At 39.7% G+C, this 27594-nt stretch overlaps 1 protein-coding gene and 1 pseudogene across 1 annotated transcript; one reads left to right on the forward strand and one right to left on the reverse strand.

Moving 5' to 3' along the window:
• Positions 1-71: 71 nt before the first annotated feature.
• sp9 (sp9 transcription factor) lies at positions 72-2293 on the reverse strand. The gene is made up of 2 exons (XM_034561965.1): positions 2167-2293; positions 72-1718 (listed from the first exon to the last, which is right to left on the reverse strand). The coding sequence occupies exons 1-2, from the start codon at positions 2185-2187 to the stop codon at positions 420-422; spliced, it is 1320 nt and encodes a 439-aa protein (XP_034417856.1). The 5' UTR covers positions 2188-2293; the 3' UTR covers positions 72-419.
• Positions 2294-5406: 3113 nt separating this feature from the next.
• The window catches only part of LOC117750572, a 36750-nt pseudogene continuing 14562 nt past the window's right edge, over positions 5407-27594 (forward strand).

Genomic DNA, 27594 nt, shown 5'->3' on the forward strand with positions numbered 1-27594 from the left:
GCAAAGAAATAAAATGGTTAACCAAAGTTGAAAAAGCTGTATACATACATATCCACAAAGTGCGTCGAAAGTAAACTCCCTGATTTCCAGGATACCAACACGAATAAAACAATCATAGCCTAACATTTACATGAAAATAACACATATTTTAGTCGTCAATATACAAGATGTAACTCACATTGTCCAACCAAAGTTCAACAGGTTCCGCGCCACCTCAAACATCCATTTCAATTTGAAGTTGCCTGTGTTTTCTTTAGATGGATTTACGAATGAAATACTCGTTACGCCTGTGGAGAATATATTGTTTAGACTTTGCAATCGCTTCTTGGGAATATTTTCTCCTTTTATCGTCTGTCAAATTAGACCCGTTTACAATACTGTGCAGTTTTGAATCTGGTTTGATTTTGGGTGAAGCCTCATTAGGGCTCGTCTTGAGGAGACGGATCCTTAACATTGATTCTGGGATTTACCCCCTCCAAAATAAGTTCTGGGGACTCGGACCTCGGGGTCTCCAGGTTACTGGTGTCGGTGTCACTGTCGCTCCCCCTTTTGCCTCCTCCACCGGCCGTGTGCGTTTTGATGTGCTTGCTCAAATGGTCACTCCGCATAAAGCGCTTGTTACAAACCGGGCAAGCAAACCTTTTCTCACCGGTGTGGGTGCGGAGGTGTCTCTGGAGCTCATCGGACCGAGTGAACCTTTTGCCACAGAAAAGCCAGTTGCAGACAAAAGGCCGCTCGCCGGTGTGCCATCTCAGATGCGCTTTGAGGTGAGATGTCTTTCCGTACACTTTACCGCAGCCGGGAATGTGGCAGCTGTGGAGTCCCTTCCTGCGCAGGCTGGCCCCGGCGGGTCCCAGTCGCTCAGCCTCCTGGCAGTTCGGGCAGTCACATGTTGCTCGGCCGGAGTACCGCCGGGACGACCTCGAGGAGCTACTTATTCCTGAACTGCCCCCAGAAATCATGGCGTTGGCCGCAGAAGCGTCTGTGTAAGTGGGGATCACTGTTTTGAACCCGTCCTGAGTTAACAGGTGCTGACTGGTGGACAGTAGATGAGACGCAGTGGGGTTGATTCCAGTGGAGCTGAACGCCGAGTGCGTCAGCGAGGAGAAGTCCGGGTTGTAGCCACTCAGCTGGGAGTGGATGGCTTGAGGCGTCCCGGTGTGCAGTGAGGTCTGGAGGGTGCCTGCAGGATTCTGGACATCGAGCCACGAGCCGGGATTAGTGTGGACATCCCACCACGAGGACGCACCGTTGGTTACATCGCCAGAGATAGTCGAGTGGAAACCGGACTTGTACCACGATTCGTACGGGTGCGCCATCCCCACCCGGGGGTAAAGAGTATCTGCTGATGTGTGGACTTTGGATATAAAAGCTGACTGTCCGGAGTCTTGGGACGTGACTCCCGCAGCGTTGGAAAACAGACCGCTGTACTCTGTGGAAAATGCAGACGAGGTCGGGGAGGTGGAGGCTAAGCAAAAGGCGCTGTTGCCTGTGCCACTGGTCGGTGTTAGTCCTGTCGACGCGCGGCTGGTTGCTACTGTGAAACCGGGCAGACTGGATCCTAAATTACAGCTTGAGGAGGATCTTTTCCAAGGATGAAATCCACCTTTTGAGAAAGCGCTCGAGTCAGGTAAAGTTGTAAGAGGACTGGTGTTACCAATTTTGTTGCAAGTTGCAGCCAGCATAGCTAGAGGTGTAGTTCCAAACCGTGGCTCTTCCTGAAAAACACACACACACAAATTGGACTTAAAACGGGCAACAACAAATGTTGCTGAAGGATTTTCGTTTAATCCGGATATCTGGGAAGCAGACTAAACAGGTCTTAACTAAATAGCCTACAATATAACAACTGTAATTATTCAAAGTGCCATTTGAGACAGGTTTCATGTGTTTAGGGAGAAGGGAGTAGCGCAACATTTTTTACAAACTTTTTCAGATTATGAACCGCTGTGAATATACAGCGAGTAAAAACACTGATATGCAGATATCGACACACAACTGTGTATTTGTTTTACAATAAACGAGCGAAGAAGTTCATCTCAATTCACACAGTAGGAAGTAATAACAGCTAACTTGCAAGCCAGCATATTTGTGAAAGCCGCATAACAGCCGCAGGCTACGATAACTTTACGCACAACTTGTTCGCAGAGACAAAGTCGGACTCACCCCAAGTATAGACGTTGCCATATCCAGGGTCTGTGCTGTGATGAGAGTGTTCGCGATTTCAATGCTGTACGCCTCCAATTTGATCAGGCTCGTCGTGTTTGACTCGGGTCACACGGTTTCTCTCTTGGCTCGCAGCTCCCAACAACTACCTAGTTGTAGAGAACGTGTTCTTTGAAGTACAGCTGGCGAGGACGCGCAGCCAATCTGAACGCCGCATGTATGGCTGTGGATGCAGTCAGCCAATGAGAGCCCCGACCGCACGCAGAAACGCCACAGACCCCGCCGTCAATCATCTGTTGTGCAGCCTCTGCACAGACTGTCATACAAGACACTATTTGAGCTTCTTTTTTTTTTTAATGCATACAGTTATTTTTTATGTAGTGTATTCTCACACGAAAGCTCAATGTCTCCTTTCATTGCAGAATTGAGTTCGCGCGTCAGTTCTCCAAGAGGTAAGCGTTTCACTCATTTTAAAGCGTTTGTGGATTGTGGCGACACCGGTCCCAGGTTTTTCCTTCTGATTTTCAATATTCAGATCATGCGCAACACGTCAGTGTGAATTGTTGCAATTTAAGCACATAATATCCTGGACCAGGTAAGGGACGCTGGTGTTGCGGATGCCTTTATCAGAACAGTGCATGCTGCTGTGTGAGGCACGGTCCAGTTAATGCTTGGGGGCAACAACTGGGGCGGTATATGCTCTATATGTTGAATTCTTAAAGTGCTGCTGTTCATAATAGGAAATCACAGATGGATTAAGTTCAGGGAAGAAGTCCAGACACAGGCCTGACAGCGCGGACCTTTATGAGCTAACGACTTGTCCCTGAATACATGAAGTAAAACACATTTATGACTCGCTATGTATCAATAACTCATAGTTTACGTCCAGTCACAAATATACGCGCATCTGCGCTCTTTCTTGTGGTCGAGTTCACGCGCGGCCATTCCGTACGAGCTTACCCCCTCCCTACTTTTTGAGGGAGTGCAGGTGAGGGGTTAATTAAAAATGACAGCTTGCTCTATTAGGGCGTGCAGTGTATGTGTTTAAAAAAGAAAACTATTTTATGGGTAAAAAAAAGTTTCCTCTTCCAGGTGATGCCTGTTGAAAGGCCGCGGGTCATCTCCATTAAACTGCTTTAACAGCACGGTGCCAGTCTTGTATCTGAGAAATACACGTATATGCTTTTCTAACCACTTGTGGAGAATTAAGATAATGCCTTGTTTCAACTATTTCCTTAACTAGCGACTTGTTTTTCTTTTAATATCCTAATTCAATGAGCCCACATATCCCATATATTGTTAAAGCGCAGGGATAATGGCTTAATGTACAATTGACCAGCTCTTACGTGAACCATCATCCCTTTAAAAGTTAGAGAAAGGCTGACCGAAAGATGTGCATTACAGTATTCAAAACGGGCAAATAATGCTCCATTATAGAGTATGAATGCTGTCAGTCAACACAGACGCAATTTGTTCAAATACTCGTTTTGCTGTCAAACCACCACCTTTGGAAGGGTGAATAAAAAATACTAAGCGCTGCCAAGAAAATTGAATCATTTTTGCAATCATGACAATTTGGCTGAGTGCTGTTAACAGTATTAAATGTATATTTTACATAAATACAGTTGATTGTTGCAAAAGAAGCCATATTAATTCGAGCGTTGAATAAGAATGGACGCTTTTTTTCATTATACTTTCTTAATATAAAAACATTAGAAAATAAAATAACCCCATAATTAACATTTATTTAAAAAAAAACATTATTTAAAGTCTTTTGTCCGTTTGTTCAAATGTTAATTTTCTAGCATGAATATTTGTGTAGGAGGCTATGATATCTTCATCAGATTGGAATAATGAACCTAACAAAGAAATATGCCACGGAATCGGTGGTTATGCACCAAAACAATGTGTTTTTTTTATACGTACCGTACATTTATTTGGAAGTAAATGTGATTTGAAATAAAATAGTGATTTTTTTTCAGACAATGTTTACTTGGGACAAAAGTGATCTCGCCTTGTCATTCAAGTGAGAATTTTGAGTCGGATCTGTATTTCTGGACCCCATTGGTGAGCACTTCTCTGTGGCAATTAGAAGCCCATTACAAGCCATTAGATTGATCAATGTACCTTAAACAATGGGAATGATTTATTTGGTCGAACAAAACGCTCTGCATCTATTGTGATGAGTCTAAGTGGGGGTGCATCCATCAACAAAAGATAAATGATTAATTCAGACCTATTCATTTGAATTCTTTCTATAAAGCCAGCCCCACTTGCCTCAAATCCAGATTATTAGAGCCTCATTTTCTGCGTGTTAAACCAGACAGACTGCTGGATTGGTCGATGTTTTTTGGTTGTGCCCCTGCGTGCTTTAATTAGTATTTCTTCTGAGGGAAGTTTATTTGAGGACATTTAACTAATTGTACTGTTGTGTGCTCATGTGGCTACACCTGTTTCTCTCAAAGGGGGGGTTGAAGGAAACTATCGAGTGCAAGGAGGTTTCACTTTGTTTCTGCGGCGGTGTTGTCTGACCATTATGAATCATCAGTGAAAGCTCATTGAATAGAAAGAGTGACACAATATTTTTTGGGTTGTAATATTCTGCTCCCTTATGGAAGATTATTATTTAAATTGCCTTGATCTCATCCGCTGCCGTTTCCCATTAGTTTGTTTTTGCACTTTAAGGTTGTCAAGTCATATTCATATTCAAGTGTATTCTGACAACAGCAAGGACATACAGTATCATATGTTAAAGTGCACTGGGGGACAAAAGCGACTTGACACAAATATGTATTGTTGAAGGAAATATAAAAGCTGTAATAAAAGGGGAAATGGCAACATTGCTCTGCAACTCGTGGACGTCTTCAGGTAGACGGCTGTCAAGTGAAGGATTCAAATGTTAATATAAATCATGCAGCATGTTGACAACACAGTCAAGTCTCTGATAAAGATTAACTTCGCTTTTAATACACACGTTTCAACCAAATGTTTGATTGATCTCTCAGCAGCTCATCAGCCTATACATCGATATATACTATCGACAGCTAAATGCGGAAGCTCAGGTCGGTTTACCGGCTCGTAGCAACTTTCCTTTCCTTTCGGCTGCATGTTCTGTTTTGAGTGCGCGAGCGAGCCCGTTGAAGTGCAGTCGACTGGTTACATTTGAGGACTCATGCTTAGCACATTTCACTGTCAATCAATGTGCTGTTTTATCTGATTGTGTGAGTGTAACAGTGGGAAATGGCTCCAAAAAAGGTTGCAAGTCATGAGGAATATAGCTCCATTCAAAAATGAGCATGCATTGTAGATTATGTAATGGTATTTGGCTGCTCTGACTGCAGACATCTCCACATTGTCGTTACAGGGAAAAGGAGAGGATGCACCAAAGATGCCACTGATCGGAAGGTTTGGCACTTCATTGAAAATAGGAGTTGTTGGCCCGCCCAATGTTGGGTAAGTAAAGGGTTTTTATGACATAGATAGTGTCGCTTCATCACCATTCACATTGCATGCAGCATGTGCTTTGTCTATGTCTGAACTATGCCTTCCTCTCATGATACCTACATCCATATAAATACATGTAAGGCTATATGTCAGCTGAGTACAGTAGAATGCATGGCTAAAGAGACTTAAAGAAATGTATTTAAACAGACAATTTTAGACGTTGAGTGAGGTAAACCTATGACTTCAAAGTGTTCTACTGCATCAAACATCATAGTTTTGATAGTTAAATCATTTTACAATATATATATATCATGAAAACAAAGGATACACACTTGAAGTATATATATATACTTCAAGTGTGTATCCTTTGTTTTCATGATCGTGGGTTGTAAGATCACAGCAGCATATTCTCAATGTGTCATGACCCATCTACATTTGTATAATTCCGGCAAGCATAGATTTACCACGCTACTATGCAGAGAAGATTGTTAAATGAATGAAAAGCATTAACAAACTCTATTGTTCGTCGGTGTTAAATACCCACTTACCACTCATGCCCCGGTCCAAGGTCAGGGTACATCCTTGACACCTCTCCGGTCCTCCACATAATACATACATAGAGTCACTATCACATTCATATATCTGGTAATTTTGAGTTTTCCAGTTCACCTAACCTGCATGTCTTTTAAGTGTGGCCCAACATCTGAGGAACCACCTCACAAAGTGAACACAAACACAGGATCTCCCAGAGCCACCTTGCAGACCAGTCTGTTGCAACAAAGCATACGACTAATATAAGTATTTATATTGTATACATACATAGTTTTACAACTGAATGGCAGTTAACAAAATTCCACCATGGAAAGCATCACAAAAATACTTGTCGTTATGTATTCATCTTGTTCTTTACAACTACAATAATATTTCTAATGTACAAGATATGCTATTGTATTTTGCAATTTTTATATATAGCATCAACAAACTTAAGGAATGCAAATTGAAAACCCAATGAGAATAAGTAGTATCTTGTTTCTTTCTTCTATATCATGTTATGCTCTTATATGAGGTGAGTAGGAGGGTTCATATGATGTTATCGGTGTAAGTTCACAATGAGCGCCTAACAGTGAAATTAAAGAGACAGTACCTTATATACGTTCATTATTGTTGGTCAATGAATCCATGTAATCAAATGCAATTAATTGATGTGAAGAAAGAAAACATGTGAGTTAGTTGGACAATATTTAAATTCAAAGGAACCTTAGTCAAAGAGTTGCTCAGTCTGTGAGATATTTTTATCGGTAAGGTGGACAACTTGACAAGAATCTGTACTTCATGGGCACAGTGTGTGTTAGCAGGCTGACACACTGTCTGAATGTCAGACAAATCCACCTCGTCAGCATCTACCATGACCTTCAGCAACATCAGTGACAGAGTGTAATCACAGGGCAGACCCTACATGACTTTCCCTTGAGCTACAGGAAGGCCAGAGTTACAGGCTATCTTCTGCTTAGCTGGCAGGTTCTCATCTTTTTGCAGCTCCATAAGACATTTTGAGTCATTTTCAGCCAAACTGTAGTTTTCAAGAAGCTTAGACACTTTTGTAAGAGCTAAAAGCTCCAGGTTTTGAAGGGACGGATAAGCCAATGATGTTGTGACGTTATTCAGTTACTTTGCCAGATATTGTTTTAAATAAACTGTAGAGACAGGCTGAAGGTATTTTTCACCTTATTCACAATATACTGGACATTGATGATGGAGAATAAATTCTAGAGGTTTGTGCATCTACATGCAGTGTATTTTAGCGTATTTTGCACTTATTGCACCAAGATCCAACTCTCTAGAGTCAATTGTTTTCATTTCTCACCCCAGAAAAACCACAATTTCTTCCAGGTCTAAGAAGTAGAACTCACTGAGGTGGTGGCCTGCCATGCCACATTTGTGTCAAAGTACAACTCGCCAACCCTCCCATGGTTTCGTCATGAATGAACCATGTTGAAATGCCAGCTTGCTGTTAGTTGGGCGTAACTGACCATTCTTCACACACATGGGAAACCCGAGAGTGTGATTCCGCCAATCTTCCAGCTATTTCTACTCACATGTTCTCTTTCTCCTCAAAGGCACAAAAGGTTTAGTCTTGTCAATTTAACCCCATATTTGACACACTGCACAGTATACGGCATAGTTACCTCAAGTTGAGTTATTCTTAATCATTTCAAAAATATCTAATAATATATATTGCCTTTATTTGAGCTGCTGGAGGGTGACAGGAAATGGAGAGAGAGGGGATGACGTGAAGCACATGGCCACGAGCCGGAATCCAACCCTGGCGAGACTGAGTTGTATATATATTTATATATAATATATATGAACTGATACCCAATAATCTAGAATATTGTGCTATTAACTACTGCTAGAAACAGATACATTTAATAAATGTGCAGTAACATGTTTTGCTATTAGTTGTCAACCGTGACCCTATAAAGGAATTCATCTTTGTAGGAAAAGGTGTGCGATTAGAAATCTTTATTGATTGTGCATTGACTGTACAGTTATCTTCCTAATCTTTCTCCTCTTCCAGCTTTACATTGTATTTTTCTTTTAGCCCCCTGTCTCTTTGGTAGAAGGACACATTTGGATTACCATTGATAACAACAGATTGTATTAATTATTTGTCGTCATTAGTGTACCTACTTTTTTCCATTCACTGTGAATTAAATACACGTTTGTAACTTTTGCTCACCCAAATTTGTATTAAGAAGTTATAATCTTGAATTTACTCATTTAATTAACTGGACTCACACGCTTCTCTTCACATGTCTTCATTAGCTGTTGAGTTTTTTTAGTCCTCATGTAGTTATTATATGTTTTTGTCAGCAAAATAGTCTTAATTGCAAACCCAGTCCAAGGTTTTAGGTTGATATTTGGCCCAGACGTCTATATGTCTCACCTCCCAATAAGAAGGAGTTTCGCCCACCCACCTGTGGAAAAAAAAACTCAAATCTGACTGCTCATACACATCACTTCCCCCATCGACCAGCATATAGACTCTGATTTGTACATATGTAAGTACTTTTCTGTGTAATCATCAAGAACATTTTTACACCTGACGATGGTTGTAGTGTTACTGTAGATTGTCTGTCTTTTTTTCCCTCAAGGTGACCCAAGAAAAGCCCTCAAGTATGTTAAAGAAACAATGTAGCTTTATATAAGGAATGAATGCATGCACTTTAGCAATCTTGAGCAATTTCTTTCCTGGAGGACGTAACAGACAATAATTTCAATGTGGAGTACTGAGTGAGGGGATAAAAAGGGAAAGTTCCGGATTATAGTTAACTACCATGCCATCATTACTCTTAGACACTTGCCATTGTGTGTAGATTTACTTCTGTGAAGTACACTTGAGCTGCTTCTTGCGCCATAAAAAACAAATCTCTCTGTGATCACCACATGGGGCGACGTTTGGCTGATCCTGTTCAACAGCAGAGATCTATCAGAAATGTAATTTGCCCATCGATTCCATGTACAATTGATCTATTATGGGATTATCTGACCTTGTAATTGGGCAATGTATTTCATAGAGTACTTTTGGTTCAAGCCCTCAAATATTGAGTCCATTAGAATAACCTTTTCCTTCTTGTGCAAAAAAACAAACAAAGCCTATCTCGCATAACTTACTGAAGTGTTTCAGGATCATACTATCGAACCATCGGGTTCTGCACACCAGCACTTTTAGATGGATTGACCTCACCGCTGTTTTTTATTTTCAGGAAGTCAACCTTTTTCAACGTGTTGACAGAGTCAGGCTGCGGCTGAAAATGTCCCCTTCTGCACCATTGACCCAAATGAAAGCAGAGTGCCCATTCCAGATGAACGCTATGATTTCCTCTGCCAATTCCACAAACCTCCCAGGTATGGGGTCTCATCATTGACCTATTATTCACACTTCAGGTCTGTAGTCGCTGACGGTCTTCTTGCAATAGGTCTGAGGAAACATGTAACAATGTTGTTGACATGTGGCTGCCAGTTGTGTCGGAGGTATGACTGCTGCTCTACTGCAAAGTCTAAACCTCCAACACCTGGTTATCATACACATTTATAGAGGCTGTTAAAGCAGCCTGAATTCAGATGTATTGGGCTATACAGTACTAGTGAGCTGTCCCCTTTTTGACTGACAATAATTTATCTGTTCTATGTACAAAAAGCAGTTTCTATTATCATGAAAATAATATCGGAAATGTTTAAAATGGCTGACCTTTTTCCCCTTTACTTCCTGGGTTGCAGCAAAGTCCCAGCATTTCTTAATGTTGTTGACATTGCTGTCCTGATGAAAGGTGCTCATGCTGGCGAAGGCCTGGGAAATGCCTTCCTGTCCCATATCAGCCAGCGCCTGTGACAGCATCTTCCACATGACACGTGAGTTTCAGGTTGAGGGTTGATCTCCCTCACAGGAATTCATATTTTCAGCAAATCACAGTATTTTTTACTGTAGCTAAAACAGTTGCATCTGCAACATTTGGTAACACTCAATAGACCCAATAACAGCTTTTTCAAAGCAAAGGCCTAGTTGTGCTATACATCATTGCCAGTAGGGCATTTTGTTGTGTGTGCCAAGATCAACACAACAGTCAGAATGAATGAAGGCAGATCCAACCTCACATACTGCAGGCTCCCTGAATGGAAAGTGAAAAGGCCTGTGTCTAGCTCATGCTTCACACAATTAGTAGCATATTTTGAGGCTTTGAAACCTAACTAGACAATTCAGAAGGACCACCACATAATATTGTAAAATGATTCCTAATGCCATTTTTTATTAGGTTTGAGTACATTGGAGCTTAGTCAGTTATTGATAAACATATTGTGAAGATGAAGTTTTCTTTGTCTTTTCCTTAAGTTTTTTTTTTACTAAAATATTAAAACATATATTTGGAATGGTTCAAAATACTGCCTTCTGGGACTTCGTGAATGTAGAAATGTGAATATGTCAGCAGATTATTCCTAGTCTGTCCCTCCCTGAGATAGGTTGCAAATCACTTTTCAGGTCTCCCTCATGTTCTTACGAGTCTCTGACGTGGTCTTCGTCTCACACAGTCAAAGTGTTGCATGCTATCATTCAAATGACAGAAATTGTAAGGAATTCAGAGGCCCTTTAAAAATAGCGGAATTAGTTTACTGATTGTATGCTGTTATTGACTTTCCCGGTGTGTGAAAGACTCTGATTTGAGAGTCAGAAATGGCAGGCATACAATAACGGCATAGAAAGGGTTAAGATTAAGGCCAATTCGCAATATTGTTCCTAAATTGTCTCTGTGCTGGAATAAAAGTGATTATTAGTCAGTGGTGCACAGTTCTCAAATAGCCTTTGTGAGAAGCGGAACTGGAAGACCACCCACTATAAGACTTATATGTAATGATTTACAGAGTGGACAATTCATGTGAGGTGAGATAAACAAGTCTGTCAGTTCAGCTTTTAAGGACTTTTGGTACAACTTAAGTTAATGGGTAAAGTTGGTGTTATTCTACCGGTATATTTATTTTGATTGTAAACAAAACCCTTAAAAAATGTAAAACCAACTTAGTTAGTCCATCTTTCATTACATTTTTGGCTTCATACATATTTAGTTGTTGTTTTTAAATAAAAAAGAAGGATATGTAATATCTTAATTCAGCATTTCACTGTAATTTTCAACAATCTTTACTCAAACAGGGGTTAATAGGGTTTTCAGGCGAGGATTAATACACTACTAGTGAGTCTTTACAGCTGTAGGATGCATTTGGAACTGATTCAACATAAACTACCGAGCACGTTTTCAATTAACAAACTTGTCAACCAGAGAAGCGGTGTAGCTGACTGACACGGTTTTGCACAATAATAGTGGTCTATGGCACAGGGGAATACACTATATCAGATCATTGATGGTTTTGGTGTTTTCATGAGATTTAGAATCAGACTCAGAATCAGATTCAGAATTAGAATCAGAATCAGAATTAGAATCAGATTCAGAATCAGATTCAGAATCAGATTTAGAATCAGAATTATAATCAGATTCAGAATCAGATTCAGAATCAGAAGTGTTTGCACTTTGAACATACTAGGAATGTGACTCAAAACATTAATAAGTGTTTCGCATTTCCCTTTACAGTGTTGTCAGAAATTATTATTTGGATTTGTCCACTTTTTGAGAGACTACTTAACATGATGTGACGCATACATTTTTGTTACTTATGTGTGTTATATGTATTTATAATATCACCATGTACATGGTTTTAAAACACCCACAGTTCCTTTAATATGGGCCGAATGTAAATGCCAGATCATCTCTCAAAACCAACTCTTTTGTTTCTACTCACACAAAGAACAAAAAACATCCTTACTAAATAGGAAGATCGAAAGCCTCTTCTCTCTGTGTGTGTATGTGTGTGTGTGCGTGTGTGTGTGTGTGTGTTTATGTCTATCTCCTTTGGCATGCCATTGTTTCCACTGTTGTGAAGTTCTTAGAAACAATGCTGTATGTTTCACAAGTTAACCATTAAGCATAGTTTTGTTTTGTAATTATATCTGTCTGGTGTCAGGCAGACTGCAGTGTTGAAGCAACTACTTTTATATTGCTTGATTATATGGTTGTGGGGGTGGATCACACTCCTGTCTGGAGTGGTATGTTTTTTGTCTGTGAATTAGCAAAAGGGTTTCTGAAGATGCGACAGAGAGTCGTCAGCCTCAGTAGCACGAGACAGTGATTGTGCGTGCAAACTGAGGACACAAGCAATTGACCTGAGATGATGAATTCAGGCTTGATTTTCTGTACTGATGGTCTTTTATTCCCTATATTGGGTTACACTCATTTGTTTAGAAGTTGTGCAATTTGAGAAATAACAACAGGTTTTACAAAGGTAGAATAGGTTGATAACTTGATTTTCCAATTGATATCTCAAAATTCCCCCATTGGCGTGCACGTTATGAATATCTTTTAACCCATAATGACTTTGAAAAGCCTTTGTAAACAGTGGATTTGCTTTCAAGAATACCTTCCAACAACGATTACTGTGCATCCTGAACGCTGATTCCGTTGAATGACTGGTGTTCCCTGGTCTCATAACAAAATGGTTTAAGTGTTCCCAGTGCTTCCTCAGTGACTGGAACACCTCGCTGTCTGAGACAAGACACAGACATGTTCTACTTCATCTGCTCTTCTGTTCCTCGCTAGCAACTCTGCCAGCTCTCCTGGCCTTATTCCCAGATGTTTGGTTTCCAGCAATTAGATGTTTCAATGCTCACACAATGTCGCCCTCATCACTGCAGGAATGCTCTGGTTCACTTCGAATGACTTATTTACGGTTGCGCGACACTCAGTAAGGATCTAGCCTTAAGCTACTGTATCTTTAGGGACTGGCTGAGGCTGTGAGCAGCTGGCTGGAAAGTAGCTGTTATTTTTGACGTGGACTCTTCTCTCGCTGTGATGTTCATGCTTTCAGCACCTGAACTCCTGGTTAAGTTGAGGCTCCCCCCTCCCTCTACTGCCTGAAGCAGACTCAAGACAGTTCTCCTATTTTGTAAAGTAATGATAGCCGTTTTAAGGGTCGTAAACCTAATCAATTACAAAAGATCTTTGCTAGAGTATTGCTGTATCCTTCATATAACTTAAAACATTTGGTCTGTCAATCAATTAGTCGATTGGAAATGAATCGGCAACTAATTTTTCTCGCAAATTAGGCCAAACTTCCAGCTTCTCAACTGTGAAGATTGTCTTTTATCGTTGAATTTGTCAGACAAAACAAAACATCTTATGTTTTATTAGCCAAAAGGTTAATTGATTAAGTGAGAGGAAAAACTGGTAGATTAATTGACAGTGAAAATAATTGTTAGTTGCAGGTTACGTGTCTTTGTATATGTTGTCTATTGTCGTCATAACCATAGTACAGAATGTTAATAACAACACCAGTGTTTTCCTTTTGTCATTTAGTGTTGGCAGTGTTGTGCTTAATACTTTACTAAACAGACAGAAGATGTCACAAATCTTCAACAGTCTCTATTTCAAACAGAGAATACTTTGTCAGTCACATAATTCACTGTACATGTAAACCGCTAGCTGTAGCTGTGGTAACAGCAGCTTGTACAACAGCCAACAGACACCAAATAAACTACTACGTCAGTTTATTTAGTTGCTGTGTGTTAGTTTGTGTATCAAATCTGTCAAACACTCGGGGAGTGTTGCAATGTGCGAAATGTTTATTTCAGTTGTTGGTGGTGGGGCTAATAAGATCAAATCAAAGTCAGTCAACTACAAATTGATCCAGAAATTGGTCGTATCACTCCCCTCTAAAAAACGTTCACTCTCTAAAGAGCTCTAATATCCTCAATGACTTCCACATGATTCATCATTAACTGATGAATATCTGATGATAAAGAGTGAGCGATCACATCCGTTGGCTTCACTTTGCTGAACCTGGTAGGACATTGCATTTGTGTGTGGTTGTTGCGTCATGCATACGTCAGCCCACAGGACACTAATCGCTTATGAACAAAGCAATATAATTGTTTAGTTCCAGGCAGTATGAACAAACTGGATTGACTATTCAGACAGAGATGATTTATGACTAACCTGCTTCTTCACTGACGCCAGTAATGGCTGATCTCCGAGAGTTGTGCCGTATCACTCACCCACTCACAAATTCTCCAACTTGACAAACATCCAGAACACCTCACCTAGCCCCTTGACTTCCATGTGTGTGACTAACTAAACAGATCAGGCCACGAGTGAATCTCTCATCAATTCAGCTGCTGAATCAGTTGTTGCGTTGATGTAATTTCTTCTTTTTACAACCAATAGAGTGCTGCAGGAATGAGTTAGCTTTTTTACTTATCTGACTCCCATTTCTCTAAATCAATATATTTCTTTTAATGGGGTTTTGGTTAGATGCCTGCAATAATGTGTGTGCTTAAAACAAGCTTAAGAGTGTTTACCTTTTTGTTCTATAATATAAAATATATTTGTATATACCCCTCTCCGGATTTAAAGCTTTTACCTGTTTTAATGAAGGCAGTTGCTAATAAGTGTCTAAATGACTGAACGTGGAAAACGACATCACGCTAACTCGTCAGCCTTCGCGGCCTCATTGTGTATGTACACACGCTCGCATGACTGCATTTTGGTTCATCTCAAGCCTACCGTTAGCTTTTTACTTTGGCCGATTGCATTCATGCTTTAAACATGATAACAACTTTGTTAATAATATAAACTTTGTTTGGCACGGAGCTTGTTGTAATCATACATCCAAACCAATGGAAAACAACAAAGATTTTTTGTCGAGGGAACCAGTGTGATGCTAGCTTTTGGGGTTGGCCCACAACATGACGTCATCCATGGTCCACTATAGTACCACTATACATTTATAATAATAACTATATAGAGCTGAGCCAGAAAATAGAAAACAAATGTACACATAATTTTACACATTCACAAAGTTATTTTTAATTTGCTCATCATTGTGATGTGAGTTTGTATGTCCAACACATACTTAACATTACAGAAACCTCAGATCTTAGTAGTTGAGTGTATTCCACTAATACTCACTAAAACAGGTGTTATCCTGTCTAACGGTGAATTCTCCTGTCATTCATATTTGTCATACTGTAGTTTTCCTCCCATTTAAAAGACATTGTTTGTCTCTTTTGTTTTACTGTCAACAAGTCCTATTGAAAGAATAAACTAACAATGCTTTAATAAACTTATATTTCACCTTTATTGGCCAAGTATCCAAGCCCATACAAGGAATTTGGACTCCCTTAAAAAGACAATACTTATTGGGATGACTTTATCTATTGTTATTTGTAGCTTTTTTATTAGATTTGTAAAAACAATAGGTTTATAGGTAACAGGTTTATCCTTTTAATATATGCTCATCAGAGAGAGGAGCCCAGCTTAGCTCGCTTCATTGACATAAAAAAAGCACATCTTAAAAGTAGGAAAGTAAACAATATGTTTCTAGTGATGGTAGTTCAATGCGCTGTTCAAATTAGCTTAGCATTAACACATTTTTACTAAACAAACATTTGAACTTAAGCCCACATACATGCATTTATTATAGCTCAATCCATCAACCATCATGTTGCTTCTTTGAATAGTAATTCTGGTAATAATAGTATTTACTATATAGTGTCCAATTGTATATTAATTTAAAGCCCTCAGAAGCATATATGAAATACTGTTTTCGGCTGATGTACCATCATTCCAACAACTGTTTTTGTCAAAAGAATACTTCTGATGAAATTGACATTACATTATCAAAGAGGGAACAAGTCAATTGGTTTAAGTCAATTGTTAAGTCTGGACAAATAATTACTTTGTCCATTAATGTGTAATTTTGTTGATGATACACTCTGTTGTAGCAAGGTTAACTGGTTTATAGGAAGCAAATAACCGCAAATAACTTCCCACAATACACTGTGTACAACAGTCTCAGCTGGATCCTAGCATCTGCCCTCATGTTGTGTTTTGTTATGCTTGAGAAAAAACAGTAATGTTGCATTGCAAATCAATAAGAAAAGTAAGCTTCCCTCTGCTGCATGTGATGTCAACCAATACAGCAATTCTGAATCTAGATCATTTAGCTGTGCATGGGGATCATCCTCCCTTTGTGTGTTTTTGGGCTGTGTTGAGGTGCTGTCACAGCATTTAAATTAGCATTTTGCTTCAGCGAGAATGAAGAGTTTTTGTCAGCCTCCACTCATCGAGGATGATTAGAGCAAAATGTCTACCCATCTTGACTGGAGATCGCCACAGCTCCAGATAACATGCCCGGTGATTGAAGGTCGCAATATTTTGAATTCTAATGGGGCTGCAAGATGAATTGCCTGAAATAGACTGTAGAATCTTCCTGCTTCCTCCTCATGCCCCCCTTGCTTGTCCGCTGTGAAAAGAACCACTGGGAAAGGCAAGGCCCGATGATCATAGAATTATTGGATGGTGATTCTAAACCCTTCAAAGAGGAGTTGCTATGGAGATATCGCTCCAAACTGTGAAATGATTCACCTTTGAAAGGCTGGAGGGTCTGAAAGCTGAACACATCATTGTTCAGGTGGCGTTTGGTTAGGAAATTGCTGGTGCCTGTGCAATCAGCAGGCCTATAGTAGTTAAAGATCTAAGAAGGTTTGTTCTCTGAACGATGTGGGACAACAGTGGTGTGCATATGACGGTTCCTTTCAATCAAGGCACTCTCATGCTCAGTGGTTTAACAAAATAAATGGAGGGACAGAGGTTACGCTAATCATAAGGGGAATTAACACCGTTGTTTTCTGTCAAAGTTTATGAACACTGGAGCCTCCCCAGCACATCCACTTTTCAATTGCACACAGATCAGGCTTGCCTGAGCAGCTTTCCACTACATATATTTTCTTTCCTGTCGGTAATAGCAAACATTTTGGAAAAATGCACCTTTTAATACTCAGTTTGCAATGACACGATGGAATTGGAGACACCTTGTGAGGTACAGATATTCATATCGAGCACTATGATTTCACTGTGATATTTTTTGAAAGATGGGATCATGTAGAAAACATGTTTCAGTATTTCCCTGAAGGGCTCGAACCTGCCATTTTCTGGTGTCGCAATGCTTTTTAGCAGCCAATGTTGATATAGGCAGGAAGAAGGCTGAATATGCCACAAACTCTGTTACAGAAGCAGTGTACTATAAATCGCTGTCAATTTCATGTATACAAAAATGAATGTCGGGAAGATATTTCCTGAATGAACATACATACTCTGATGTGCATTGCCAGTGTTTCTATGCTGGAAGACATCCATAATGTGCTTTTCCTGACAGACTCATAAAATAGTTTTTACTGCTCTGAATACCAGGAGAATCGCGGCACTGAGTTTGCATGAACATTTTAAAAGCAGCGCAAGGAATGCAAGTCCTTTAGATGTGCTCTTACCCTTCTTGCATGTGAAAACATGCACAGGAAGTTAGAAGTCAATGAATACTGTCATTTAACTGAATTATGTTGACCACATATATCCTCCCAGGTAGCAACATCAGAGGAAGCAGCTCAATCAGTATTGATCTTGACTTGACTCAGACATGCTTGTCTGTGTACCTCACAGAAAAGTGATGATAGCTCGCTCAACCTGGTTGAGGTTGTTTTAGGTATTAATCCTACAAACAGGAAACAAACCGACAGGAAACAGCTTGCTAATTATTTATTTTTATTTTGAATATATCTGTTTATATGCTGTTGAAGTGACATTTTGGATGGTAAGGTTAGTGTAAAACACAACAAAGTCAGTCAAATCAATTAATGTTCTTTCCCCTTTTCTGATGTTTTTCATTTGTAAATGTCAGTTTATGTAGTTATATCCTCTCAGGCTGCGCCAGCCTGCAGTGTCGCTGTAAGTCCGTAATTTTGCAGAGCTTAGCCTGATCCCTAATCAGACCATTGAACACCACTCACGCTCTAAAGACTAATCCTTTTGTATTGTCAATAAAGGAGCACCTGTTAATAGTGTCTTCAAAACATACACTATTTGAAATGAAGCAGTAAAATTATAATTGTGAGACAGACCTGACTCGTGGGCCTTTTTCCAACCTCTTTCTTCTTTTTTTGTGTGTTTTAACTGTCTTGCATGTGGCTTTGTGTGGCGCCGCAGACTCATAAGAGCTGTCTTCACAGAGCTCTACCCAGACCCAGTTGTTAAAAGACTAATTGTGGAGATTGCCCCTCAGATTTTTCTCCTCTCTTTCACCTCGTGCATTTGTTCTCCAGCTCTAAGCCTTGAATGGGACGGCGGTAAAGTAGATGTGAATGTTAAATTAGGCGAAGTTAATTAAGGCAAATTACTTTGGAATATGTGACAGTCAGAGGAAAGTGTCAGCTGATGACTAAATAGTGAGTGATCAGCTGCTCCTGCTCTTTGAAAGCCTCTTTGAAATTTTGATTTATCAGCTTTTTATTAGGGATGTATGACAATAGTAAAAAACGTCTGATTACTTAAAAAAAAAAAAAAAAGTAATAAAGGTGTTACGAAGTGATTGTGGTTACTTTAAGTGTTTAAACATTTTAATATATGGACTGACATATAGTCATTTCTCATGCTTTCATTAACAGTGATTTATACCAATCATGAGTGGTATATTAACCATGTGAACCTGTTTTAAACCTCTTTGCTACTTATTATAATGTACTAAATTGAACAACAAACAGCAATGCATTTCCCATTTTGAAACAGTGTATCAGAACTGTACATCATGATTGTTTATAATATATGTATTTTCTTGCAGCTAACAAAATGATTACATTGCATTATATTTTCCGAGTTCATGCAGACACAATAGCAAATTTTCATTCCAATCAGTGGTGAACAGGGAGCTGGTAAATTGGAGCAGCAAAACAATAATTCCACTGATTAGCCCCTTTCTGTGCAGCGTAAGTGAACTGTTTATACTGTGGAGTACCTCTGCAAGAGGAGAGGAACCAAAACAGCCTGATTAGGCAAAGAGTAATTGGATAAGTTCATTTCACCATGAGGACAACGCACAGGATGACAGCTTGCACAAAAGTCTACAGCTTCTGTAACAAGTCCACTGGAATAGAATTGTTGGTTGTCTGTCATTTTGTTGTTGAGCTACAATGTTTAGCCGTGTCTGATGAGTGATGGTAGATTGTAAATGCCTTGGTGTTGAGTTCCATGTTAAATCTCTGCTGAGTGCAATGATGCCTCCCACACAAGTCAACAACAAATGGTTGATTGGTGATGAAAGAGCCTGGACTGTTATCGTGCTTGAGAAATTTGGAGCAGATTTGATATAAAGTACGACAAAAAACTTCCAGTTTTATGGCATCATGCCACAGCAAAAATGTTGCAGGACAACCCCAATGTTTGATAACTTTTGATCACAAAGGTCCGATTAAAGTTCCTGACCAAAGTTGAAGTCGTTCTGAATCAGCAGGAGCTTTGTTAAAGTACAGGGCCTGTAAAAGCCTAAACATATAGGCTAATATGAGTTCCTATTGTCTACCTACATGTAGGTTTAGTTTAGTTTATTTACCGGATCCCCATTAGCTGACGCCTCAGTGGCCGCTAATCTTCCTAGGGTCCACAGAAAGGACAAAATGATGCATACAAACATGCAAAACATGATGTGAAACAAACAGTTAAAAAATAGTACAAACAGAATAATAAAAATAATCAAAAAATAAAGTGCAGTCGAGGACTAGGATGTATATTGTGCAGTACATCAGTAATATATACAAAGAAAGTTGATGATGAAACCTCAAATGAGCATTAGCCCGTCAATCCACTAAACAGTTGCAATATCTGGTCCAAAGTGGCTGACTGACGGTCTGACACTGTCATCCCCTGAGCGGCAGAGTTTCTTGAAAAACCCAAAGATCTGGCTTCATCTTTAGACAACCAGGAAATGTATCTGATTACTGGAGGTAGGGGGTAACGTAACAGTTGAGATAACTTCATAGATAATGCAACTCTGCATTGATTTGCCTGAATCTCATGTTGTTTCCCAGCTTGACAACGACACTCAGCTATGAATCATCAATATTTTCTACATGTATCACTGTTCGAACTTGTTGAAATACAATGTGACAGCCTAGTGAGGAATAGTGTGGATCACCTCTGACGTTAACATCTCGCAGGGCCTCGCCTGTCAATAGACCATCACTAGGTGTCAACACAAGAATATGGTTGTTGATGTCATTAAGTGACTCCACCATGCAAATTCCAAACATCCCTCAACATGATGCCAAGTCATCATTCACCTGACATCCACTACCCTGTCGAATGAGATGGCATTCCCATTATGCCGCAGAATGAAACTTCCCAAGTCCCATATATATATATATATATATATATATATATATATATATATATATATATATATATATATATATATAAATATAGATATAGATATAGATATAAATGTACTAAATGCTGTACAAATGTGAGGAATATATATATATCTATATATATATTAATCTATATTTAATCTATAACAATGCAGTACCATATTTTATAAGATAATATTTAGATATTTTATTATATTATATTATATCATAAGATAATATTATATATATCCAATCTATAACAGTGCAGTATCATATTTTATAAGATAATCATATGTGTTGTAGTGTATATATATCTTATATAATAGTTTAAGCTAGAACCATAAAATGCTTATTTGCATCAGTGATAATAATCCAATAATGTAATAATAATAATATAATATTTAATTATATTACATAGTATTAGATGCAGGGTAATCTTAATTATTTTCTCCGAACAGAATTTGGTAGTGACATTTTGAACGCAGGACTTTGACTTAATGGAGTATTTGTATGTTGAAGTGTTGGAACCTTTACTAAAGTAAAGGATCTGAGTGCTCCCTCCATCACTGTAAATACATCTTTTATTTGCTAAATTAGTAATATTATAAAACTGACTGTGCACCACCTGTATGGGTTGCAAATTAAAGAGCATATTGCAGTCCACTGATAATGTTAAAGGCTGTCACTCTAATGTGACAGATGTACACCCGTGTCCCCCCTCCCTCACCCCCTCCCTCTGCTGGAGAATCAGGAGTCCTGAGAGCTGCTGCTGGATAAATGGTCTGCTTCAGAGCCTCATTACCTAATCACCAGCACAGCCAAGACATCTATGACGCAAATTAATAAGGGAAGACGGTTGCCTATGGTCTGTGAATATTGAGATTTTTCTGTTAAATCACTTTTTTGTTCATTTCTTGTATATTTTTAACTTAATGGCAAATAGTTTTAAGACAAAAGGGTACAAAATGCACGACCAGACACTCCCCATTTCATGTAGAGTGACACACAAGCCTGTTTTGCTGCACTTAATGACAATTTTAATTTTGACACTGTAAGCTGGTTTCTTGCAGTTCTGACACTGAAAACGAAACATGAAATATATTCCTGAGTATTTCATCGTATTTGTTATGACTTCCCCGTAATTCCCACTGTGCCTTTTCATGTGGATGTTTATTTTTCCCATATTATTTGCAAAAAGCTAATGATTTTTGTGCACCAAATCTAATCACTGTTCCACATTCGATCTCAAGAAGTCAATGTTATTGATTCTGTGGCTCGGATTCTGTTGCTTTTACTGTCTACACATTAAAAAGTGTTGTTGTTGCCGCTGAAAAAAATGATTCTATACTGATATATGTTTTTTGTTCTGTTGCTGCAGGTGCTTTTGAGGATGAGGATATCATCCATGTTGAGGGGACAGTGGATCCAGTGAGGGATATGGAGATCATTCACGATGAGCTGAGGCTGAAGGATGAGGAGATGATCGGCCCTATTATTGACAAGTTGGAGAAGATGGCCATTAGAGGCGGTGACAAGAAACTCAAACCAGAATACGTGAGTCAATGTCCCAGCAGGCCTTTTGCTACCCCTCACAGTGAGACACAAATAATAACCCTCCCACACACATGGCCAAGGAGAAAAAAAAATGTTTTTTTTAATCTCCCTCCAATAGGTCTCACCCTCTCCCCCAGGCCCTTTTTTTTCCCTTTCTCAGATTGAAAGTGATCAGGGGTCAGGGGTTTTCTGCTGTAGAAATCATTAATAGAGAGTTACTTATTCAGCGGCTGACCCTGGGTCACAGCACTGGGCTAATGAAAGTGTTTCCTCACAGCTCTTTTTATCTAAAGTAATACTCAAATCATGGCATAGCATTTGCTCATGCTTATACACCTCCAGCAGCTCAGGAAATTGTATAAGGCCATACAGTGGGTGACACATATGCCAATACTTTGCTATGAATACCGTAAATGTTTAGAATATTCTTTGACAGAGGATTCCTCGGTTATATGCAGCGAGGTCCGGGCCAAATGCAGGCTAAGATGAGAGAAAAGAAATCCACATCCTGGATGTCAGATCAAAATATATGTGGATGCACATGCATTCAGATGGTCATATTGTTAAGGTAATGAGGCTGAGCAGCCAATGTTAGCAATGATTTGGTTGTAAACGTTTCATGATGCCCTTCCATCAGCGGAGCAGGATAGGTTGAACTAGCACACGAGGGGATCTGGCCTTTCACTTGGAGCGTCATGCCCAATTTCAGGGCCTGACACACCGAGGCTCTGACCACTCATTACACTAACGAGTGGGGCTTTTTCACCTGCTGCAGAAGCCCAGTGTTTGGTGGGTTCCCCTCAGACTAACCCCCCCCCTTCGCCCCCCAGCCAACAGCACTTCCCCACACCCCTGTAGCCCCACAGACAGGAGCCATTCAGGCTAGGCAGGTGGCCGCTTACGCACATAATTGCTAACAATTTTAGGCAATGAATAAAAATGATACATTACTTGTCAAAGGTTGTGCACACGTCGGCAAGTGAAATCTATGGAAGACCTCTTTAGATGGCAAAGAATGGTGCTTATCAAAGGCTGCAGCAAGCTTTTAGATGGGAGGGATTGTGTGATTGTCTCACAGTGTGCGCATAGCGTTTGGCACGCTCAGCTGTGTGTGCAAAGGCACATATACATGTTTATGTAATCTATATGCAGAACATGTGCATCAAGACTACGTCTAAATGTACAGTTTAAAAAAACAACAGTGCTTGTACTTTCTTTTGCAGAGCACAGCATGAACACAAGGGGGATTTTGTATAGATGATGATTACTTCCTTAGATTTTCCTCTTTACTGAGTAATTTGCAAGACCTTTGAAATAATAATTTCCTATAAGCTTTACAGGTCTTTATGTGGCCTGAAATTTCATGAGCAAGAGCTGCTTTTATCCTGCTTGAAGTGGATTTACACAATTATTTTACCATTTAGATATCTGCGTATTGTCCCGTATACCTGGTATGATTCAAGAAGATGCATCATTCACACTTATAGAGCTGGTTAATGGACACAAATGTTTACATTAAGTTGCGTCCTAAAAATCCTAAATCCTGTTTTTTAACATAGCTTCTCACATTTGACTTCCACTGACAGTGGAAGTGAAATAATACAACAGTAAATCCAACTATTTATTTGCTATATGAAAAAATTATTACATTTTATAACATTCTGAAGTAATTATGATAAGACGACAAAAATCTCTATTTTGCAAAGTATAAAAATTGTAATTACTTTGTAGCTTATTTCTGGAAAAATCTAGTGTAGGAAATGTCCTGTACATTGTTACCACTAGAAACACTAAAATAAATAGAAATATAACCTGTGCAGGTTTTATTGGTTTGAGATTTCATAGCTTTCACAGCTTGTGACACACCGAGGAAACAAATCTGAAATGTGGAATGTATTGAAAAATGATTTAAAATTGCTGTCTGAATAAAAAAAGTTCCCGAATATTTAATTATGAGTTTCTTCAAAATCCATATTCATGCAGCAGCACTGGGCTCATGCAATGCAAAAAGAAGATTTAAATAACATTTGATGGTGCTGTGTTTACAAGAACAATGTTTCATTGCTTTTGTCCACGTGAATCCTCAAAATACCTATCCTTACAAAACAATAATAAGAAGCCGGCCCACCAGCAGCGCTTCATGGTGGCAGGCATATGTGTTTGACCCCTGTGGGACCTATATGCCTTTTATTAACACCTGCCTGTTAGAGGAGCACTGCACGGTGGCTGCGAGCTGATGAGGGAAACCTGGAGCGGGTTCAGCCTGTGTCACTGGCCGTTTGCTGTTTCCATTTCACAGATGATTAATCTCTCTGTGAAGACTTGGGACGGCGCGGGCGGAGTGTATGCAGCTCTTCCTGCGCTCTCTCCCGCTGGCTGCACTCTGGCTGCCTGACTAAAAGGCCTTTAGAATTCCTGTGGAGAGAGATGTGCAGAGAGTGAATGCAGCTGGCTGGGGGTCAGTGTGTGGAGCTTTTTCTGCCATTGTGTAATTGAGGCTCTGGCAGGATTTTTTCCTCAGTTCTTTCAAAAGGGAGTATGATTGTGAAGTGCTGCAAGGGTTTGGGGAGGGAAAAGGAGGTAGGGGGAGTGTTGCAGGGGGTGGGGGAGTTTTTATATGAAGGGGGAGGTCAAGTTGACAGGAACAAAAAGAATGTGTTCCGCTAATTTCTGTGGGGCTGGATCAACAATAATAGGCTCAATTTCTTTATTACAAATTTTATAACTACCTCCCTCCCTTTTTCCCACCCTTTTCCGCTTCCAGATCCTGTCAAGGCCCAGTCTTGCCTGTGGTCTCAACCCACAAGTACCTCAGTAATGAATGTGTCATACATAGCTGGAAATACTCAATATTTTCTCCAGAAGTAACAGTGAATAATTAGTTCTGTACCTCACTAGTGCTTATTCAGTATACATTCTGCAAAGTGCCTGAGGAAGCACCAATCATTTAAACCTAACTAACCAAGTTCCAATTAGTTCTCGCTTTTTCCAATTTAGTCTCCTCTTTATCCTTTTCATTAAACAGTCCCGATGGAATATTGATGTTAAAATCTGCGACTCTAAGCGAGACACCCCAGAAGGCATTTTGTCATGATTTAAAGGAAGGAAGGGGGTCTTGTGCATGCCATCCCTGTCAAAGACAGGCCACTCCTGCTCAAATCTGAGCACAGCCATTGTTCATTTTGGCATCAGGATCCCATGCATTTAGGAAATAATTACCCCATACCCTGCTGGTTTTATATTCTTTTTCATCTCCGTTAATGGCTTCTCGTTCATTCTCTTTTAACCCCAAACAGGACGTTATGTAGAAAATCAAGAGCTGGGTAATGGATGAAAAGAAACACGTCCACTACTATCACGATTGGGACGACAAGGAGGTAAGCCTTTGATGTTGCAGTCAAATTTATTATTGTGATTTATCTTGCTCATCTTTTCATCTGACCTAAAAGTACAACCGCTGTTTCTCCTCTTTTGTTTCTTCTTTTGTACAAATCATAAGTTAATGTTATGCAGTCTTTTGTTGGTTGTATTTTGACATTACTTGTGTCAAAGCTAATGACATCTGGCCGCACTGTTTTAATTTTGAGGCTTTAAAGTTGCTCCCCACAGCGCCTATATAGCAGACCCTAATTTGACTTGGCTTCACTTATATCTGTGCTGTCCTCAAAGGCAACATTGGAAAGTTTGGTTTCTCAGTACTTGCCCTGTCTATCTCTGTCACAGATCGGAAGTGTTAGCCTGTTGACTACGGTCTCCTGCTGACAAAAAAACGGTCATATCTTTGTGAGAGGATCTGCCTGGAGGCGCCGCTAAGTAAACTCTAACACAACATCCAGCTCTGCAAACCCCAACCAGACTCTGCACTTCATTAAGCTCATACCCGCATATGGTCCCCATTTTCCATCAAAATTTGTCATATCATATGGAAGGCTTTAAATTACAAAAAACATGCAAAGCCCAACAAGTAAGTAAAATCATCTGGAGAGAGCCAATACAGCAGAAGGATAACACTCTATGAATATTATACTTATATCTAAATATGTTTTGCTCCAAATATTTGGTTTTGTCCTCACATATTGTTGCTCAAGTAGCTTTAAAAACATCACTTTACAGATGAAATTCCCACAGATCACAACGACAACTGAGGCTTTCTTGATGCACCGTGAGCTGGAGATAAAATCCATGTGGTTTTAACTTTGCAAGTGCAACACTGTTCATAATGTGAACTTAATGCACTAAATAAACTTCTTCGTTGTGTTTCCAGCTCTGTTTTGTCAAAACACTTTTATAGTAATGTCATGTGGCCACGGTGAGAATGGATCTAGAAGGCTGAACCATTATATCTGAAAAGGCTACTTTTTTCCACACTACACCCGTTTGTCAATAACACCAACTTGTGGATTGTTATTGCACTTTTCCAATTGCCCTCTAGGCTTGTGGTGTCCGTTCTTCCAAAATTTATTTTTAGTGCTTTGCTTGGCACCGTTGTATTACAAGGGAAGTTGTTTACCTTTGACTGTTTGTTAAAATGTTCCTGACACGAAAGTATGAGTGTCAGGAGGAGGGAGGAGGACGGGAACTCCTAAATCAAATGATTCATGACATGTCATCAGAAGGAAGAGTTTTTTTTTTTTTTTTTTTCATGTTGCGTGTGTGCGCCTCTTTTTTAACTGTGTGAAACGCAATAAATCTTAGAGCGTTTTAAAGAGCCAAACAGTAGTGCTCAGGTGTCCCGAGGGCGCCACAATGAACAATGCCGACATCAAAGTGTTGATGTTTGACAAGTGATGAGTCACTTCCCTTGTCCAGAGAGCTCACACCTGTATGGAGATGATTACAGGTAGATCTAGCTGGCCTTAATTGTACAATAAATGCTGCTCTCAGCTCTAATGGTAGCTAGTCTGCAGCAGAGACACCAGACTGCCATTTGGCTGTCGCCATGCACCCGTGTTTTTCCACCAGCACAGTTGAGATGATGATACGGTTAAGGGCTATTCAAAGCAAACAGCAAGACAAATCTCAGCTCAAAAATTTGTGGAGGAAAAGAGGGCGAATCCTAGAATGAGGCAAATAAGCCAATCTCATCTGTGTCTTTCAGGACATCCATTCAGGCCATTTCGCAGGTTCAGTTTACTGTTTACTGTAAGTGGTACTGTTTTATATTCTAGGTGTTTTGTTCATGCTGCCACTCAGGCTTTATGTTAATGTCCTAGCGTCACGCTCCACCAAACATTATTTTACGAGTTTAATGTATCTGAATTAATTGATTTCCTTATGACACGCACTCTATTACAGGTTGTAGAGACACAATAGATTATTGCTGTAGCTGTTGTCTCTCATGGGAGATTGCAGCAGATTGATCAAACTTTTTGAGCCTCCAAAACCAGTTAATTGTGAAACCAAGATCATCCTGTTTGGAGTCTGGGAAGCTGCCCTTGTTTAGACGAGAATACACAGTATTAGCTTTAGCAAGCCATCATTAATGGAGGGATCAGACGAGGAGCAAGGCCTCCTTTCATCCCCAGGTTCTCGGCTGGAGACAGTACATAATTTACTGTTGAGAGGAGCACATGGCTCCAATCCTATACAGTGTATGT

The sequence above is a fragment of the Cyclopterus lumpus genome, chromosome 21, assembly GCF_009769545.1.
Source record: "Cyclopterus lumpus isolate fCycLum1 chromosome 21, fCycLum1.pri, whole genome shotgun sequence".
Classification (NCBI taxonomy): Eukaryota; Metazoa; Chordata; class Actinopteri; order Perciformes; family Cyclopteridae; genus Cyclopterus; species Cyclopterus lumpus.

What these genes read in the sequence shown, in the direction of transcription:
- sp9 (XM_034561965.1), bottom strand. Translation starts at nt 2,187, where the DNA reads ATGGCAACGTCTATACTTGGG. An exon ending in TGGCAACGTCTATACTTGGG is followed by an intron (nt 1,719 to 2,166) that starts GTGAGTCCGACT and finishes TGTGTTTTTCAG; the next exon opens with GAAGAGCCACGGTTTGGAAC.